A 19,105-nucleotide genomic window follows, 5' to 3' on the forward strand; every position below is an offset into this window, starting at 1 on the left:
TTGCATTAGATTGACAGGATGGCAGTCCCTAAAAGGCAAAGGAGAGTCCTGCACCAATGAGGCAGGCTGCAGAAATGTTCGGGAGAGGGGGAAGGGACAAGGGAGAAGGGACAGGGAACAGGATCACAGAGCTGTAGGGTAACGTTTAAAGTTGCATCTGTGTTGTTACAGCCACCTCCTGCACAAAAGGGCTTGTGCCCTCTCCCTGACAACAACAAAGACATTTCAGAGGGGTAGATACAAATTTCACGTTAGAAAGGGAAGGGGAGGAGAAAGAGTAGGGGGAGCATAGGATCAGAGGTAATTCTAGTAGAGATCATATTGAAATAAGTCCCTGTAACAAACGTGCTCAGCTGTAAAGAACTCAGATCATGATCCAAACTGCAGGGCTCAGGCGCTTATCTGAAATGAATATGTCACTGTATTTCCTGATACTGAGGAGGGTGATTTTGTTGATTGTATGTATCCAGTCTCTATTATTGGATTTTATTTTTTTTTTCCATCTTTTTGCATCATCAGTGAAAACTCCCAAGGCACAAGAAGAGGTCCAGAACTCCTGGTAAAAAATATTCCGTTCTACTGTGGTATGCAGGATGCCCTTTTTTTCCATCTGGTTGTTGCCTTCTATCCCAGAGATGGTCACAATTCAGCGTCTGCCTGCACGTATTTGCAGGTCTCTGAGCATGAAAGTTATTTTGAGAATGTTAAACGTTAACAGATAACTCTCAAGTATTAAGGGCCAAGTTCAGTTTTGCTGTAAACGAGCACCATGAATAGGTCAACAAGCTGACCTGGTGTCAGAGATGAAAATTCTAGGTTTTAGAACGTGTTCATGCACAACTAATTATTGATTGAACATTGCAGTGTTCAATCCTAAAAATACTTTAAATGGAAATTCCCTTTTAGGATTGATTAGTGATTAGGGCTGAAAACACAATAGTTAGCAGTGCTATCCTTGAAACTAAGGTAGTGTTGGTTTTTTTTTGCTTGGTTGGTTGGTTGTGGTTGTTGCTGTTGTTTTGTTTGTTTGTTTGTTTGTTTGTTTTTTCGTTTGAAACATTATATGAAGCTGAAAATGCAGCAAATGTGGTATTTCTTATATGGAACAGGAATCCTGAGAAACCTTAGTGAAAACTAAAAATAATGCTATGGATAGTTTGCTGTGTTTACTGTAGCTCACCATCTGTCATTTTTTCTTCTTTTAAGAGGCAACAGGAGGTCCAGCAAAAGGAAAAGCCAATTAGAATCGGGTATTTTCACAGAAAATTTACCTGCAAAAGTAGATAAACAACTTAGTCTGAAAACATAAATTTTTGCCAGGAGTGACTGTTTCTCAGGAAAATATGTATGTAAGTACACTCTTGTAAATTGAATGAAAATGACAAGCGATTGGGAACATACTGTTTCCAAATGAGTTAATTTGGATAGTAACGCTCTGAAGAGTTAGAAAGAAAGAGTGGTGTGGTCACTTGCTTCAAAGCGTACTGATAAACTGTTGCAAATATAGCGGTATTAATAATTAATACTTAAAGTGCTAAATATTTGCACCACCACACGGCCAGAGCTGGGACAGAACTGGCAAATGCCACTCTCCCATCCTTTGCACCTGAAACCCCTCCTGAAGGAGATGGGGAGAAAACAGGATACGGCCCAAGACCTCTGTCCCCAGAAACCTTTACAGGTAAGGATTTTAGAGCACGATTCGCAGCACGGCTGCTTTCATTTTTAGGCGATTTCCCCCCTCGGATCTCCCTGTTTCAGCATAACCCCATTGCCTGCAAACCCCCCCCCGTTAGCCTCCCCCCTTCACATAGGGCCTTGTGCTGTTTTGGGACGCACACTGGGGCTCCCCAGCGGCCAGTGTGGGGCAGCTGCCCCAAAAAGTGGGGGGAGTACCCCCATCAGTGGGGTTCACATATGTGCGGGGGTCGAGGAACGGGGATTCATCTGGGGACAGAGCGCGGGGCGGGGGCGAGAGAAGATGGCGGAGCCGCCTGAGACTACGAGTCCCAGGGTGCCCTGCGGCCGCCGCCGGTCGCCATGGCAACGGCGGCGCCTCTATGGGCTGGAGAGGCCGGTAATGGCGGCGGGAGGGGCTGCGGGACGGGGGTTGGGAGAGGGGATGGTGGCCAGCAGGGCAGAGGTCGCCTCTTGGCTTCTTCTTTTCTGTTTTATTTACTTCCCTCTGTCTGCTTTTTGAAGCTGGATCGCGAGCCTCAACCCACGCGTCTCATCAAACAAAATCAAAGCAGTAATTTCAAGTTTAATTTAAGCTTATTTGGTTTAAACACAATTTGGCCAGAAAGTGTTGACAGTGCCAAATCAATCTGAAACAGAGCTACAAATCTGTGTAACAAGCTGTCCTTCATCTAATCCTCAAAATACGGGTTCCCATCAGCCAGGGCTTATGGCAGTGGCTCAAATTTAGCAGGACCATGGGCATTGCCTAATCTCCCATAATGAGGAATAGTTTGTTTAAGGGAATGAAGAGTAAGGAAATGGTATTGATTTGACCTAAAATAATTTGTTCAATCCTAAATTACACTTTTTTTTTTTTTTTTTTTTTGGGGGGGGGGGAAGGGGAGTTTGGTGATTTCCCTCTAATTTAATTTAATTAAAAATAAAATGCCATCACAAAGCAAAAATGTCAACCAAGTAGTTATAATGTACTATAAATATTACCCCCCCCCCCCTTTTTTTTTTTTAAGATAAAGCTACTTGTTAAATTTTACCTGAACTAGAATATCATTTTAAGCTCTCCTCAAATCTCTTTTACGGAATCGATATTCCCTCCTAAATCCCTCAAAATATACAGCTTGCTATACCAGGGGGTAGAATTCTGCATTTGTAAAACTATGGTCTGGGTAGTCTTGGGGTCATATTAAGAAAGGGACTGAAGTGTAGCCCAGGAAATATTTTTTTTTAACAGAATTACAGTGTTTAAATAATGTTGCCAAACTGATCTCTTCTGTGCTCCAGTAGACTCAGTAAGCAAAAAATATTGAGGTATAACATATTTACAAAGAAATAGAAAATGTTAGCATTTTACATTTTATGCTAATTATGTTATCTTTAAAGAAATTAATTAGGAATAATCGCTTTATTTGTAAATTGACTATTGAAAAAAGACAGCCCCAAAGGAAGCAGCAATGCTACTTAGAACATAAACAAAATAAGATCTCCACATCTTTGACAACAACAGTGCATTTCAAGTGGTATTTTCAGAGTTGTGTGAGTACCTAGATATGTCGTCAAATTTTTTACAGCATTTTCAAAAGCAAACAAATGTACTAAGTGTAGTTAGAATGTGAAAAAATTGCCTTTGTTAAGCAACAGGAGAGTTTTCCGTACTGGTTGTTCTGAAATTGTGCAGAGATACTTTGATTACATTGGGAAGTTTTTTTTTTAAGGAAGTTTTTAAAATTTGTTTGATTGATTTTGTTTGAAAATAGATAAAATAAACAACACACAAGAGTTCAAAAAAAATTTTATTTCATCATAAAATACTCTGTTGTAAAGTTTTATGTGCTGCTACATCCTCTGCTTACAGGGTTACTAGGCCAGTTAAGATTTTTTCCTATTTTAAAGCATAACTTAACTTCGTGATCTGATTTGTGATCTAAGTATTGAAAAATATGATGAAACGATATTTTTATAATATAAATGGAAAGCTAAAAATAATATAAAAATACTATCAATATCTGGCATCTAGAGACCTAAGAAACAATTATTTTTTAATATTGTAAAGCACTTTTTTGACATTGAACATAAATACAATTGCACTTCTTTTAAATTATGTTAATCATGGAGAAAATATGTACATTACTGGAAACAAACTGTGGTATCTGATTACATTTGAACAGTAATAAACCTTTAGAAAGCCTTCTCTTAAACCTTCAGAAAACGCATGGCAGTATTACAGTAAATTCTGAGATAAAAACTATTGAATCTCATGTTGCAATTCTTTCTGTAAATAAACCTGCTGCTTCCTACAGACTACAGAAATATTTTAATGGATTAGTATTTCTTAGCACTGCTTAATTTAGTTGCATACTGTTTAGTATTATTTAAGTGTAAACAACTCATAAACATTATGATTCCTAATAGGTTATAGAGGCTAATTTTTAAGACTTCTACCTCAACACAGTGATGAACTTGGATGATTGTTTCCTCCCCATTTTAGTGCAAGAAGATACTAAGTCATAGGAAGTCCGTGTGTGGCAGAGAAGTCAGGGACACACAATTCCCCAAAGCACAGAAGTATCAGAAGCAGGAGCTGTAGCAGAGGTAATGATTGTATGTGACGCAGTGGAGAATACGGAAGCAAAAATCCTCACGCTAACTGTTCTGAGGGCTTTGTCAATGACGTCCTCTGAAACAGCTGGAAGCAGTGATTCTTTAGAACTACCAGGAATTGAAGAAAAGAAAACACCAAAAGATGAAAAAAAGAAAAAGAAGAAAAAAGGACAGCATAACTTCTCACAAAATGGTAATTTGTTTTCTTTTGGTAGACAAACGAAACTGTCTTGAGAAATATGGCTGTTTCCCCTTTTTGGCATTTTTTCAGTAATTAGAAAGGCAAGGGAAATATTTTGACAGTGAATAAAAATACTAAATCATGTTTTGAACACTGGGAAGGGGAGAAAGAGAGGTAGGGATTCCTTATCAAGTTATTCCACAAAGCTCAGTGATCCAAGCAGCAGGATAATCACCTGAGATGCAAGAACGCCTCTATAGTCTATATTCCTCATTGTTAAAACAGCTCTCCTGCAAATATTCCAATTTCTCTGGTTTTGACCATTCATGAGATGATGAATCTGAAAAAGCCTTTCCTAAGGAAGGTTACTCAAAAATGACATTTCTGCACAAATGTGTTGTTTTTGACACAAAACACCATGTTTTCGCCAGCTTAATCGTAGTGTGTTAAGTAAAAATTAAATTTATGCTTTAACTGAAGACCATAGAGCACAAATATATTACCTCTATGTAAATGTTAACAGTGAAGAATCTATCCTGCATATTTTCATTTCTAGACCTATACCTTCCTAAATCCCAGCATACAAGGTCAAAAAATGTCAAACCATTGACCTTTTTCCTCCTAAGCTTTGAAACTTCATCTAGATCTACCAAAAAGGAGAGAAGAAACGCTGATTATCTTTCTATTATGTAAGTTTCGTGCTGGTGTCAAGTCAGACAGGCATGAAACTAGAGGACCAAAAAAATAACCAGTTTTTAAAATCTTTTTTAGCAGAAATATTATTGGCTACTAGCTGTGTTGGATATTTTAAGTGATTATTTTTGTTTGTTCATGGTTACTTAGTATGGTCAATTTCTCAGGAAGATGCTTGTAACCCACGTTTTTTGCCCTGTATGACCTGTATAGATTTCACAGCGTTTTCATCTTTTTTTTTTTTTTTTTTTTCCCAGTAAGGTATTTTCCAGTTTGATTTACATCCTCTCATTGTATTCTGAAAAAAAATAAAATAGTACTGTAACGGTTGTTCTCATTTTACAAATATTTGCATGACCGCATTTGTGGTCTTACTGTAGTCTTTCTGCAGTGGAATCATATTGCAGAGAATATGCAGGCATGATAGTGGCATATTTGCTTTGTTTTTTACATCTAATGAGTTTTTTTTTCACAGCACCTGTTAATTTTGCTCACTGCAGAAGGTCTTAAACATCACTGACCTCAGGTCACTGCTATAATTTCTTCTCTGCTTACTTGAATCTTCATGGTAATCCTTCTTAATTCATTTAAAGCCCAAGTAAAAACATAAACTGCCCTTCCCCTGTTACAGTCTCTCCTGCCATTCCAACTCCATCACCACCTGCCTACTTATTGTATCCAAATTATATATCTGACCACTTTCAATACTTTTTAGCTTCCTGCCTTAAAAATCAGGTATCAGTGTCAGGTCCAAGGCATCCTAGGAAGGGGAGTGCCAGAGCTGGACAGAAGCTGCAGAGAGCGGGTAGGCTGTTCTAGCTGTCCCCAGCAGGGAAGTGGAAAGACAGGAGTAAGTGCTGCTGCAGGAAGAAACTTTCCCCCAAAAGAAGCCACTGTCCCACTCACCTCTGCCTTCCTAGGTAACACTCCTTCCAGAGCTTTCCACTGTTCTAGCTGCGGTCACAAAAGGAGCGAGGATGTGGCTTTCTGCTGCCAGAGGCAGTGTCCTACTTTGCTTTTTCCCACCGTGCCTTTGATGTTGCTTCCCTTCTGCCACAGGGTGTTCTAGTCAGGGCCTGCTCCCCTAAATAGTTTGTGTGCAGAAACCCCTCAAATTCAACCGAAGTTCTGAAAAAAAATCTGTCCTTTTCAATTGTTCGTTTTTGGGGGTTAGGACCTCGTGTGGTTTATACTCACAATGTTATTTGATCTATAAGTTACTATTATAAACTTCAGCAAAATACAGCTTGGAATGCCTTGAGAACTATAGTGAAACTGAGTATGTGCCTGAAAAAGAAGAGAACACAGAGATTTACAGCCTTGACTATTTTCAAATTCTAATTAGATTTCAGGAAAGGAAAATGAAAATAATTCACTTAGAACGTTGGCCAGACAGAGAGGCAAATGACAGTGATACACTTAGAAAGCAAGGCAAAAAAGATTTTTTTAAATTACTGTATAGAAGCAGCGTACACAACTGCTTAATTGTTCTATGCTTATAAGCATGTAAGGGTTAAAATCCTAGTTCAATTTGAAGCTGACTTAAAAGTTCTAGGAAAAAAAAAGTTCTGGTTAGAAGTCATAGCTGCAGAGAAATTTAACCACGTCGTGTTTCTGAGTGCTTGCAGACCTGTAGATTACTGTTATTTTTCTTCTGTCATGCCCTTTTCAAGGTGTAGGTCCTGCTCTTGATGCTTCTAGGAATCTTTCTAGATGGGATGCATTTGGTTCATCAATCCCCAGATCATGAATACATGAGTTAGGTGAATATTTACAGAGAGGGAACAAGTGCTTCTGTTGATACCGGAGTACTGTGTACTGTATAAGCATACTTCACTAAATTATTCACAGAGTTTTATTGGTGTTTGCCCCAGAAGACGACACCTACTTAGTTACCCTTATTAAAGGAAAGTGAGCATGACGCCGTGCTATTAATGGCATTTCTCAAATGAAAATGGCTCCTGAGAGTGAAAGGAGGGAGCCTAGGTAGCCACAGTACAGTACAGCCACATAAATACATACACACACAGGTATAAAATCTGTAATGTCTATGAAATACTTGAACATTGGTGTCTTAGTATAGATTTTGGGTATTTTGTCAAATGTACTACCATGTAAGTAGCCTGGATGAGTAGTATAGGAACTTATGTGAGCAGTAAAGAAGTACAGTGATTTTGCTGTCTCAGATGATTGCTATATATCAATGTCAGTTTACTTTGTTCTGAATGCAGGAGGAAATAAACTGCCAGCTAAGAAGAAACCACATCAGAATCCTTCATTTTTAAGCCTGCAGAATAATGTGATTTCCCGGAAAAAAAACACAGTGGCTCAGCGAATATTATCAGCAAGAGTTCACAAAATTAAAGAGCTGAAGAATGAAATATTTGATTTACAACAGAAATTAAGAACATCAAACTTAGAAAACCAGGTGTTGAAGCAGCTCCAGTGGCGTCACTTGAAGGCCATAAGTGGATATGAAAATTCAGAAAGGGTTTTGCCCGATCTTTTAGCAAGGCATTGCAGTGAGGTGAGAGCTTTAAGGCAACATCTGAGGATGTCTCAGAAGGAAGAAAGAAGCACATCCAGGAAGCTCAGAAAAGTTGAAGCAGAGCTGCTAAAAACTAAAGATGCTTTGCAGGCCTTGCATATGCTTTCGGAAGATGAGGCTCTTGCAGAAAGAGAGGAACTTTATCACAAATTATCAGTCCTTACAGAAAAAATGGAAGTGAATAATAAGAGAATACAGGTAATATATGCCTATGTTTGTATTGGTAGAAGTATAATAGAAGAGGTTTCTGTGCATGAGCAGCGGAAAATTTTTAGCTGCTCCTTGTCACATTGATGATTTTGATACAGTTCTGTAACACTGAGCATTCTTTTTAATCCAGAGTATAAGGTACTAAAAATGGAAGTAGGGGGTCCCCTTCCAATATTTTAAAATCTGTCAGTAATGAGTGAATTAATTAAATCTGGCAATAACAATTTTTAAGACTTAAGTTCTCTGTCTTGCCCCTGTTAGGTGAGAAGCATAGCATGTAGCTGGAGAGCAATCTTCAATGGAGCAGGTGATCTTCAGCAGAGCAGGCAATGCCTATTTGCTGAAGGTAGAGAACGTCAAATATTTATTTTTTTTTAATCCCAGCTTTGCTGCTCTGCTCCCTGCCAGCAGCGTGGAGTTACCGAGGCTTTCTTGGGCAGTCTAGCTGCAATGGTGTGGACCTCGCCGAGCAATGATTCAGGTCAAACTTGGGGTTAGTGACAGGCAGAGCCCACCTGCCCGCTGCTGAGCTACCTGTACAGCCGAAGCTGCCTTACCTGGATCATGCACTTTGCCTTTCATGTGGTGTTCATGGGCTTAACTACATCCCCTCTTCACTTCACTAAGTAATGTTGCTCTCTGCAGTTGGCTGGATGGCAGCTGCTGCATAAGGCAACAGTCTGGAGTCGTAGATTCTGGGGTTGTTCCTATGGCTGGTTTATGCAACTGTAGTAGAAGCCAAGTCAGAGTTTAAGAGGAAATAATTCACTTTATCCTTTTTATTTCATGCATCTTTAGTCTTAACAAACCTTTCACAAGAAGACGCTCTTTACTACAAAACTAGAAGAATGAAATTTCCATTGTCCTCCAGGGGTTAATTTCTATTTTCTATGAGGTACATTATTCACAGAATTAAATAAAGAGCCAGGTAATCAACCATTTGAACAGCTAGGTCTGAAATACTTTTATTACATGAAAGAAAATATAAACAGCTGAATTCAGACACTGTTTTGAAAACTTTCTATTTACAGAAGTCCCAGTGAGAAGCTATAAAAAGCTAGCAGGATTGGGTTCCCACCCTACAATTTTAGTAACTATCACTTCAGTGCATGGCACTGGGTTCTGGTGATAAAGTACTCAGTAAAGTACCTACTCTTCATTTACACCTCCTTATGATGCCATAGTTTATACATCTCAGTGTGAACAGAAATGTCTTAAAATGTCTCAGAAGTTATTGTTTTCATTAATTCTTGTACAGGCTTAATTTTTATGTTTGAATGCCAAATATCTATTTTTTTTTGTTTAATACAATGAGGTTTTAAACCAGTTTTTGCTCATTTTTAAAGTAAATTTTGAGATGCTCCTTAATGTCATTCACTGTTTACAATAATTAGAAGCTTACTTTTCATTATATTAGTGTGCTTATTTTCTAGATCTGTTAAGAACTGAATTTTTTTTAATGGTCATGCTGAATACATCCATCTTGTAAAATATGTAATTTTTTTAAGAGCCTAGAAAAGCAGCTGAAGTTGAACAATAGCACCTTTAGTCGTCAGCTGGCAGAGGAGAGTAAAAAAGCTGTTGAAGCTGGGATAATTACAAAGAACTTGCAAATGGAAATTAGCACTCTTCACCAAAAAATTAAGGTATTCCAGATTCTAAAGAGGTTTCTGCTGCTGCAGGAAGATTCAAGTCTTTAATTTTATCTATTCTTTTTGCCTCATTTATTATTTACTAACAGAGTTTTTGTTTCCTGTTTGAGTCTATTTCCTATAGTCTACCAAAAAAAAACCCTCAAAATATACGGAAATTGTTGTCAAAAATTAATAGTAGTTCAGTAGCTAATTGGAACAGGTTAATGTACCACAATTTGAACACACAACCCCCACCAACCTGTTACCATTTGGATAGATGTAGGCCAATATATCTATCTAATAACTTTTTATGAGCTCCTTTACAGAAACACTTTCAAATCAAAATAAGCCAAACACCTGGAAAACTAAAGTTTAACAAAAAGACTTAAGTAAATATTTCAAGAGTTTGTTTCAAATTCCAGCTTGTTCTTTATGCAAATATTTTGTGGAGAAATATGTCAAGTTCAGCACTTACTGTAACATTTATAAACTAAACGCACACTAGAACAAATATCCTGGGTTGCACCTGAGCAACCAGTGAGCTGCCGGGAGAGGAAGAAATTACAGTGCTGTACCCATTGTGCCAATGTCCCCTGAACAGCATTTGCTAATTCCCTGCCACAGAGTCTGTTCTATGTATGGAACTGTGGAAGATGGGAATAACTACAGTTCTGGGAACACTAATGGAAAACTGTTCCAGAGTGCAAATTATTTTAAAGTATAGTTCACACCTTAAGACTTCTCTAAATATTTCTACTTCATGTGTTTTCCACAGTTTTCTGTGTGTGTTCAGTTCTCTTAATGTTATGTTTAGATTCCCCAAGCCTTCTATTGTTTTACCACAAAGACCAGTCGTGCTTATTAACTTTATTTTTGTGCCAGAACGGAGTTTATACTCACACATTTGTAGTTTTGGACACCTGGCTTATTCAGACCATTCAAGGTGTCCAGACACACAATTCCCTTTCAGATCAGCCTGTATGTCCAAATTAAATGCAGGTCCTTTTGCACACTAAGAATTGTTTAGTGTGAATGTTACTGAAATCTCTCTTTTTTTATTTTATTTATGTATGTATTTATTTATTTATTTTTTTAAGATAGATTTCAATATGGAAGCAGGACTCTTGAAAAACAATTTTTAAAAGTGTGCCTCTGAAGTTTATGTCATGTTACAGAAGGCTCCATCTTCTGAATATTGTGTTATAAAGGTATACAAATGTGCTCTTAGCCTTAAAAATGGATAATTTTGATTTGGCTTATGAAAGAAAATGATTGGTCCATGTTTAATTAAATGACAGAGTCACCAAATGATCTGGCACAAAGCAGAATTGATGTCAGTTTTCTCCCAGCATAGGAAAATTAGTTTGGTAAAAAGTATTTTTTAATGCATACTAGAAACTTAATTGTATTCATTTCTTCTTAGGAAAAGGATCGACAACTTTATGTAAAAAATATCTATGCAAATCGGATGCCTAAAATCTCAAAGGACAGAGGTGATTCAGTACCTCATGAAAAGAGTAAGAGTATAATCATTTTCCTTAGTTATGTGAAACTTAATATTATTTTATAACTGGGACGTGTATGGCAAAATAAAAGCCAATATGGTACTTTTATATAGGCTAAAAATATTCTCGTACATACACTTTAGACAGAAGTGCTTGTTTTTTTGCTCCTTTATTCTATAAATACAAATACATGACCTGTTTTTAATACTTAACACAATTTTCATCATGAATAACCTTTAGGATACACACAGGTTTAGTATTCTAACAGTGACGCTGAAATAGTGTTGCTATTTTAAGTGTCTATTTGCATCAAGAGATGTTTGCCAGTTTGTTTTTAAGAGCATGAAGCTATCACTCCACATAGTTTTTGTAGCCTATTTTTTGTTCAGGCTGTTCATTTTGATTTGGCCAGAAGTGGTCATCTAGAGTTAAAATTCCTACAACACGTCTCACTAAATCAAAGCACCTCATGACCAATCCCCCTGTAGCAAGTTGCTAGTGTTAGTACAGACTTTCAAAGTGCCCTTAGATTACCAAAAATAATGAATTTAGTTGGGTCTTTAAAAGCTGTTCACTCATTTTTAAACTTCTTAAACCCTGTAGCTTACAAATAGCAGAGAGACTTCAATGCCCATTATTGAGGCCTCTGCAACTTGTGTTTTGTTGGGATGCAAGGAAAGGAGTTGTTTTCAGATACAAGATTTAGAAAGTTCAAAGGCTAATCTGATGGTTATACTGTCAGCATATCTGAGAGAACAGGGTGCTTATCCTTAGTAGTCTTTTGGTTATTTAGTGTAAGTAACCAAACAAACATAACCCAGTAATGGGATACCCTCTCGATTAATTCCATCGACAAAATTGATGTTATTTAAAATAGTGTAGAAAGATAGAATAAAATAATAGAAAGTTAATTCTATCAACAGGAAGAAAAGTCTTTATTAAACAGTATTTCCTTCATATGGATACTCAGACAGGTATTTGAGAGAATTATTTACCATACACAATCTTGTCTATCAACCCATTCCCAGAGTAGGTACATGTACCTTCTGTGGGATTCGGTTGCCTAATTATGGGTATCCAGTGGCATTTGAGATGTCCTAGCACACTGCCTGGCGCCGTAGCTGTTCCAGAAGGACACAGGAGTCCCATTGCTCCTGGGTAATGTTGGCCAGCCTTATGTGGATACCTTGGATACTCTGGGGCATCTCAAATAGCACCTATGTTCTGACAAGTGAATCTGACCCCTTGACCTGAGGGCGCAGCAGCTGAAAACAATCACAAATCATACAAGCCAAAACCTGCTTTGTTGCCCATATGCACACTATATTCTGCAGGGACAAAAATGTTGAAGCAGATAGTTTTCTGGAAACACTTACAAATTTCTAGTAATTGACATACACTTTAGTTGCAGTATCCAGCCTTTACTAATAGATGTTTTTTATACAGGAAATAACAAATTTCTAGTACTTTCCCCACATCTAAATTCCTACTCAGAATTGTAAACATCATGTCACTATTCTGTAGGAGAGCTTTCTGCACAGCCACCTTAATACCCTTTACTTTTGGATAATGATTTGAACATTGAGTTGCCTGGGTTAAGCACCTCTTTAAAATACTAGATATTCCTGCTTCTTTATTGAAGGAGAAATTGGAACTTTCTTCACATGGGTACATAAGAGCACTTAAAATTTACTTGGTAGCAAACAACTTCTGGAAATATTGCACATGCCCCCAGAATTCTTAGAAATATGCTATCAGTATGAGGTCTTACTGTAGTCAACTGCTTATTTCTTTCCTAATATATTGCTTTTGCAAATCTATTACTCTGCATTAGTGATAAGTAAACTACAGGGATAAAGTTGGTAATTCAAGTTTTAAGATTTAGAAAGAAATTCCTGCTTCGCATTCCAAGTCAGACAAGTTTATTTTGTGAAGCACTGAATTCCAGCCTTAGTTGCATCACATCACCCTCTGTGTGTTTTGTTTTTTTTTTAATTTACTCATATGTGGACATTTACAATATTGTTATTTAAATTACACTATTAAATCATTGATTACTACTTAAGTTAGCTTAGCTGAACAGAGACCCAATATTTTGCTATGTGAATAGGTTCTCAGCAAAGTTGTCTGGTGTTTCGGTATTTTTGCCCAATAAGTGCTTCGTTCTCTGCCAGTTAATGGAAACAGATGATTTAGAAACCCAGAACTGGAATTACTGAGAATTGTTTTTCCTTTTCACTGTTGGCCTGAATTTTCCTCTTGCAGATGTGGAAAGAGCTACCTCTTAAAGTAGTTATTTTCCTTTCTGCATTTGTAAAAATTTTTACTTAGCAGGAAAGAAAAAAACAACTGTGGGGCTGCATTTTTTAACACTCCAGATGAAGAACTGAAGATATGGTATCAGGAAGCTCGATATACATAAATAAAATTGATCTTTTGAGTAAATTAGTTAATATTGTTTGCTGTCCATGAGAGCAAACGTTGATCAGTTGCTGGAAGGTCACACCAGCTCATCTAGAGGTACAGCTCCCTCTAGTTCTGGATCTGAGGAATGTTCAGTTGTTTTCTGTTCAAAAGGCTTCTGAAGGAACTTACTGGTTCAAAAAAGAAAACAGTTTCCCTCCACATCATCGGTGCCGTTTCTTCAGAAGTAATTCTCAAATTAGTTAACATCCTTATTACCACCAAACTACAGACATGTGATGATTATAATTTTTGTGGATAGTCTTCTTCTGATTTCAGAAATCAAAACTGGGAGTAAGGTTGAATGTTGACGTAGGTAAGGTCACAGTCTTGCTCCTGTGCTAACAACTTTCTTAGCTATTGTACTCAGGTCAAAATGCGCTAAAAATAGAATCACAGAACAATATACTGGCCTTGCCCTTGTCATCCCGTCCTAGCTCCGTTCAGGTATTTATTTGAATGGAGCATTCAGTCACTCCCTTGGAATCCCTTTTCAAATAGCAGTGATGTTTCAGGTAGTGTGAAGTATTGCCCCTGAAGTTTGGTTCTACAAAGCCTTATAGAAATGCTTAACTTTGAGCAAGGTGAGTAACTGAGTCAGAAGGCATGAAAGCATGAAAGCAAGCACGCTTGTTATACGCTGTAAGATCTGAACGTAGGAGCCTTTCCCAGACCTGTTATATTTACATTAGGATATTACCACACAAATTAAGCCAATATGGTCCTTAGGCTATAGACACATTTATCTTGACTTCACGTGTCGTATCTGATCATGACATATTTGTAGATCTAAGTGTAAGTATATTTACAATGCACTGATGTACTGATGAAAATGCTCGAACTTCTGGGTAGCTGAATTCAAAGTCTCTAATACAAAATCCAAGAAAACTTAGATAATGAAACTTTATTACATCCTCGAAAAGGAAAGTCACAGCACATGTGTGCCTCAAACTCAGCTAAGAGTGCACTAGCTATGTTATTCACTTTTTATTGTTTGTACTCTTGCATAGCAATACACAGAAGAATACATATTCAAAATGTAGGATCCGTTGTGAGATTTTGATTTACTGATGCACACTTAAACTTCTCATTAACATCAGGTGATAACTAATAAAACCTAACTCTTACTATGTGTGGGTTCCAATTTCAGCCAGATTGGTAAGAAAGAATTCCCTTATTAAAGGGCATTTAAGACATGCCGCAAAATGATGCTTAAATCCTAGATCACATACCAATATTATTAGTCATCAATCATATCTTTTATTTATACCAATGATGTAATTGCAGAAACTGCTGCATTTCTAATGATTGTCTTTTTTTTCAATAGGTCTCAGCAGAAACACATCAGTGCAAGTAGATAAACAGAGTTTTAGATCACTGCTGCTGCCACAGCACCAGACCCAGGAAACAGAAAAAAGTCCAATTTTGCTATCAGAGGTATGAAAGATCTGGATCCAATCCCTTGCTTAAACTCTCAAATAAATTGCATGTTCTTCCTTAGCTTTGGTATCAGACCTATCAGTCATCTTAACTTTTTATGACATGCATTTTGTATGATTATTACAGAAAATACTTAGGACAGAAGTTGTGATACAAAGAACTTAACAGAAAATATCAGTCTTTTTACAAGTATTGCACCAATCGTATTCTTTAAAAAGTCACTAAACAAGTTATTTCCCCAGTATTTTACCTTTAATTGTCAATTGTAGGTGAAAAAGCCTTCAGCAGATAAGAACCAAAAAGCTAAAGCAAATGAAGCATACACAGATGCCCAACAGAAAACTGAGAAGGAATCAGCCAAGAGAATACCAAAGCCAGAACCTTTCAGTAGAAGGCATAGAGGTACATTTTAACATTTTCCTGGGAAACACCTTTGATCTTTTCAGAAGTTGAATGATGTGGTGATGTTGGTTAAATTACATGGGTCTGCCAGCTGTTAGCTGGCACCTGAGTGTCAGTAACTAGCTCTACAAAGCAGTAAATTTTAAAAATCGCTGAAACCCAGCTGCTGGTGGTGCTACACTGACAGCAGATCAGCTCCACAGTATAAGGCATCGTTATACTGATGTACTTCTAAAAGCAGTTCCTGATGATGTTGGTAAAAATTCAGTGCTTCATCTGTAAAAATATACTTCAGTTAATGGTTGCCTGTTAACTTCCCACTAATCAAATACTGATCTCAAATTGTTGGTTGTGAATCGTCATCATAATGAATGTCAACAGATCAATTCTGTCTCAGGATCAATTGCTAAGAAAGGAAAAGAGCAGTTCTTCAAGGGCTGGGAGTATCTCCTCATTGCAGTGATCACTGTAAATAGATTTTATGTAAATCGTTGCCATCGACTCTGATCTCATATAAAGACTATATGCGAGGAACTATCTACATGTATAAAGAACTTTATTTCAAAGGGATTCTACAGAACAGAAGAAACAGATAAAGAAACAGATGCATTGGCTCACTTTTTTTTTTTTCTTTCTAAAAATATATACAGATACATATTTTTATAGTGAGGGTTTTATATACAACTGAGATCTGAGTGCCATCATGCTAAATACTTCACAAATGATAGACATGATGTGACCTAAAGGCCACACATTTGCAGAGGTCTAACAGGTTGGTGAGGTCACTTACTAGATTAGTAACAGAGCTAGTAACCTGGAAAGCTTTAACTCCTGTACGTTGTATTCTATCCTCTCAGCTTGAAGCCTTTCCAGAGCCCACACATGAACCCAAGCATATAGCTGAAGTCACCCTGTGTATTTCAAATCCCCTGTTAAAACTGACAGAAAACTCAGGTCTTTTGATTCTGACTGCAAAACTCTTACCTCCCATTTGCCGGTCTCTCCTCTGGCTTTCTCCCACTGCTGGTATTTGACTGACTTATTGAAATCTTACTTAGTTATTTTCATTATTGCAACTACCTACTTCTCCTTTAAGCTTGGACTCTGCCTCATTCTGGAGGTACTCTTTTGAGTCTCTCCAAAGCACAGAGCTATTACAAATTGTCCCCTGTAGCAGAGAAATGCATTTTGTAGGCATTCAGCGGACACATACCTTTGCCATTAAAAAGTGGATCCAACTCCAGTATATTTTAGAAAACTACAAGATATTCTGCTCTCTGCAAGAAGCATGCTGTCCACTAAGGGAAAGAAAAGCATACCTATATTTAAGTTCCATTTTATAGTAATAAAATAAGTAGAGTTTAGATCTCATGTGGTTTCCCTGACACTTTGTACATAACCATACTGCTACTATATTTAGCCTTTAAGAAACCGTAACATATTCAATACGGATTATATTTGCATGCTAATTCATTTAGGTGTCATGGAAAAGGTCAATGAAAATGATCTTGCTTAAATCTTGCTCCATCCTGTTATATGTATTAGGAAATAGCACCGTCACAACCCTCAAGGCTGAAGAGCCATCAATAACAACTTAAGAAATGAAATAACGAAATAAAATGTGCTCTCATTAATGCTTCATGACAGTTTGTGATCCTAGCCAATTTAAGAACATTCCTAAAAACCACAATATTCCGTTTCAGAATATTTAGAGGAAGACAAACCACCGACAGAGGAACACACTCGTCTGGAATTTATGAAACAAGAAGAAAGAAAGAGCGACTTTCTTAAAGAGGAACTGAACAAGACGATAAAAGCTGAAGGCACTCCTCTAACTGACAGTGTAAAAGAGAACAGTCAAGATCAAGATGTGGTGGAAGAATATGAAAAAGAAAAAAAGTTAGATGAACAACTAAGTAACAGTGGGAAGGCAGGCAGTAAATTTGTAACTCCAGGTCCAAGAAACAAATCACCCACTAGGCTGAAGAAACAGTACATGTTCTCAGAAGCCACTGAAAATTTGCACCATGGGATTCCTACATCAGGTACAAAACCCAGGAAGTGCAGTCACTGCAACCACAGACATGCACGTCAGGACTGCAGCGAAGGACTTGACTCCAAAGTGAAAAATCCGTTTGGGCTGTATGAACCATCTTTTGGTAAAGCCACGAAAACCAGGCAGAGGGACAGTTCAGCTGAAGCAGAAGGCTGTGCTCACAAGACATTCGCGGAGAGGAAAAAGAGTCTTATGAAAGAGCTCTTTGGGCCAAGCTGTGTTTGAAAAGACAACCATTCAAGTTCAAGCGTGAGAGGAGAGGAGAGAGAAAGCAGTGAAGGGATGCATGACTACACAAGCCAAATTTTAAACCACCAACACTACTTTACAATGTAGTGTCCAACACCAATGAAATCATTATGAATAACCTCATAAGAATACACAAATTATTTTGATATTCAGTAAATACATCAAAATATTGTTCCTCTTAAAACACACAGCACTTTAAATCTTTTAAACCTAATGAAACAATGTTTCTAATGTCATAAAACACATTAAATCTTTCAACTTTTTAGAATTTCTTTCAATGATTCTTCAAAAAAGACAGGCAAATCAGTTGTCACAGCAGAACATTATTTTAGTTTTTGTGCACATGTACGCACCTTAGCAACCATGAGTGCCTTACCAAATATGACATGTTTACCTGTTATTAAGAGGTGTCCAAGTACGTCCTTTTTGGGAAATTTCCTTTTTTGTGTGTGTTTTCTCTGCAGTTTGAGTTTTGAAGTTGACTATTCGTTAGCTAGTTGTAGTCTGCTTTCAGAAGGTTTGTTACTGGATTAGTACCAACAGCGCACTAAAAGAAAATATTTTTTTTTTTATTTCCTTCACTCCTGAACTAGCTTCCAGAATTCACACATAATAATTTGCTATTACGTTGTTTTCACTAGCATTATAAAGCTCTAAAGCTTCATTCTTTTCCACTGTTCAAACTTATCAAAGCAGTTTGCCTGCAAACTTCCACAGCTGACATCCAAAGATGAATGTACAAGAGCAAAGTATTGTTTTGGAGAAGTCAGGCATATCCAATTCTCTAAAAGCCTTTAAAAATCTTGTGTTTGAGGTTATGTAAGTGAGGGTAGGAGGATTATGTCTTCTTCCTCATAGTAATTCATGAGATGTTTGCTAAAATGTAAGCTAGGAAAAAAAATCTGTATTTTTTTACTGAATTTTACATAAAGGGAAAAAAAAACACACCACAAAAGCTTTTAAAGGCTATTAAGATATTATGATCTGAACCTACTCAAAGCATACTTTTCTTCAATTTTGAAGTAGTACTTGAGCTGTGCAGTGTACAGATTTAAAAAGTGATTTAAAGGAAAAACACTCTTTTGACTGCATTATGTACTATTAATACTTCTATAATGTCTTTCTTGCTGCCACCAAAGTCAAGAGTAAACAAGCACAGCAACAATCCTGTTTGTATTGTCTAAGTCACAAAAAACCTCTCTGCCCTTACTCCAATGTTTGACTAGAGCTGCCACCACACTGCGTATTTGATTACCTCATGGAAAGTGTGGATAAAGAGCAAACACCATTCAGAATATTTTAAAAGATAGTGCTTTTCTTGACTTCACTGTGTTACACTCTCTAACAAGCTAAGTGGAAATACCATTACTCACATCTTTAGAGTCAGAAATACATCAGTGTCACAGTTAGAAAGATCTGTTCTGAATA

At 37.2% G+C, this 19,105-nt stretch overlaps 1 protein-coding gene across 1 annotated transcript; it reads left to right on the forward strand.

Moving 5' to 3' along the window:
* Positions 1-2,842: 2,842 nt before the first annotated feature.
* Positions 2,843-19,104, forward strand: LCA5L (lebercilin LCA5 like). The gene is made up of 8 exons (XM_082755602.1): positions 2,843-3,231; positions 4,184-4,489; positions 7,402-7,916; positions 9,437-9,574; positions 10,986-11,079; positions 14,858-14,967; positions 15,240-15,372; positions 17,076-19,104. The coding sequence occupies exons 2-8, from the start codon at positions 4,291-4,293 to the stop codon at positions 17,651-17,653; spliced, it is 1,767 nt and encodes a 588-aa protein (XP_082611728.1). The 5' UTR covers positions 2,843-3,231; positions 4,184-4,290; the 3' UTR covers positions 17,654-19,104.
* The last annotated feature ends 1 nt before the right edge of the window (position 19,105 follows it).

This window comes from Aythya marila, assembly GCF_965140915.1.
Source record: "Aythya marila genome assembly, chromosome: 1".
Classification (NCBI taxonomy): Eukaryota; Metazoa; Chordata; class Aves; order Anseriformes; family Anatidae; genus Aythya; species Aythya marila.

What these genes read in the sequence shown, in the direction of transcription:
- LCA5L (XM_082755602.1), top strand. Translation starts at nt 4,291, where the DNA reads ATGATTGTATGTGACGCAGTGGAGAATACGGAAGCAAAAATCCTCACG. An exon ending in TGAATAATAAGAGAATACAG is followed by an intron (nt 7,917 to 9,436) that starts GTAATATATGCC and finishes AATTTTTTTAAG; the next exon opens with AGCCTAGAAAAGCAGCTGAA. An exon ending in TTTCAGTAGAAGGCATAGAG is followed by an intron (nt 15,373 to 17,075) that starts GTACATTTTAAC and finishes ATTCCGTTTCAG; the next exon opens with AATATTTAGAGGAAGACAAA.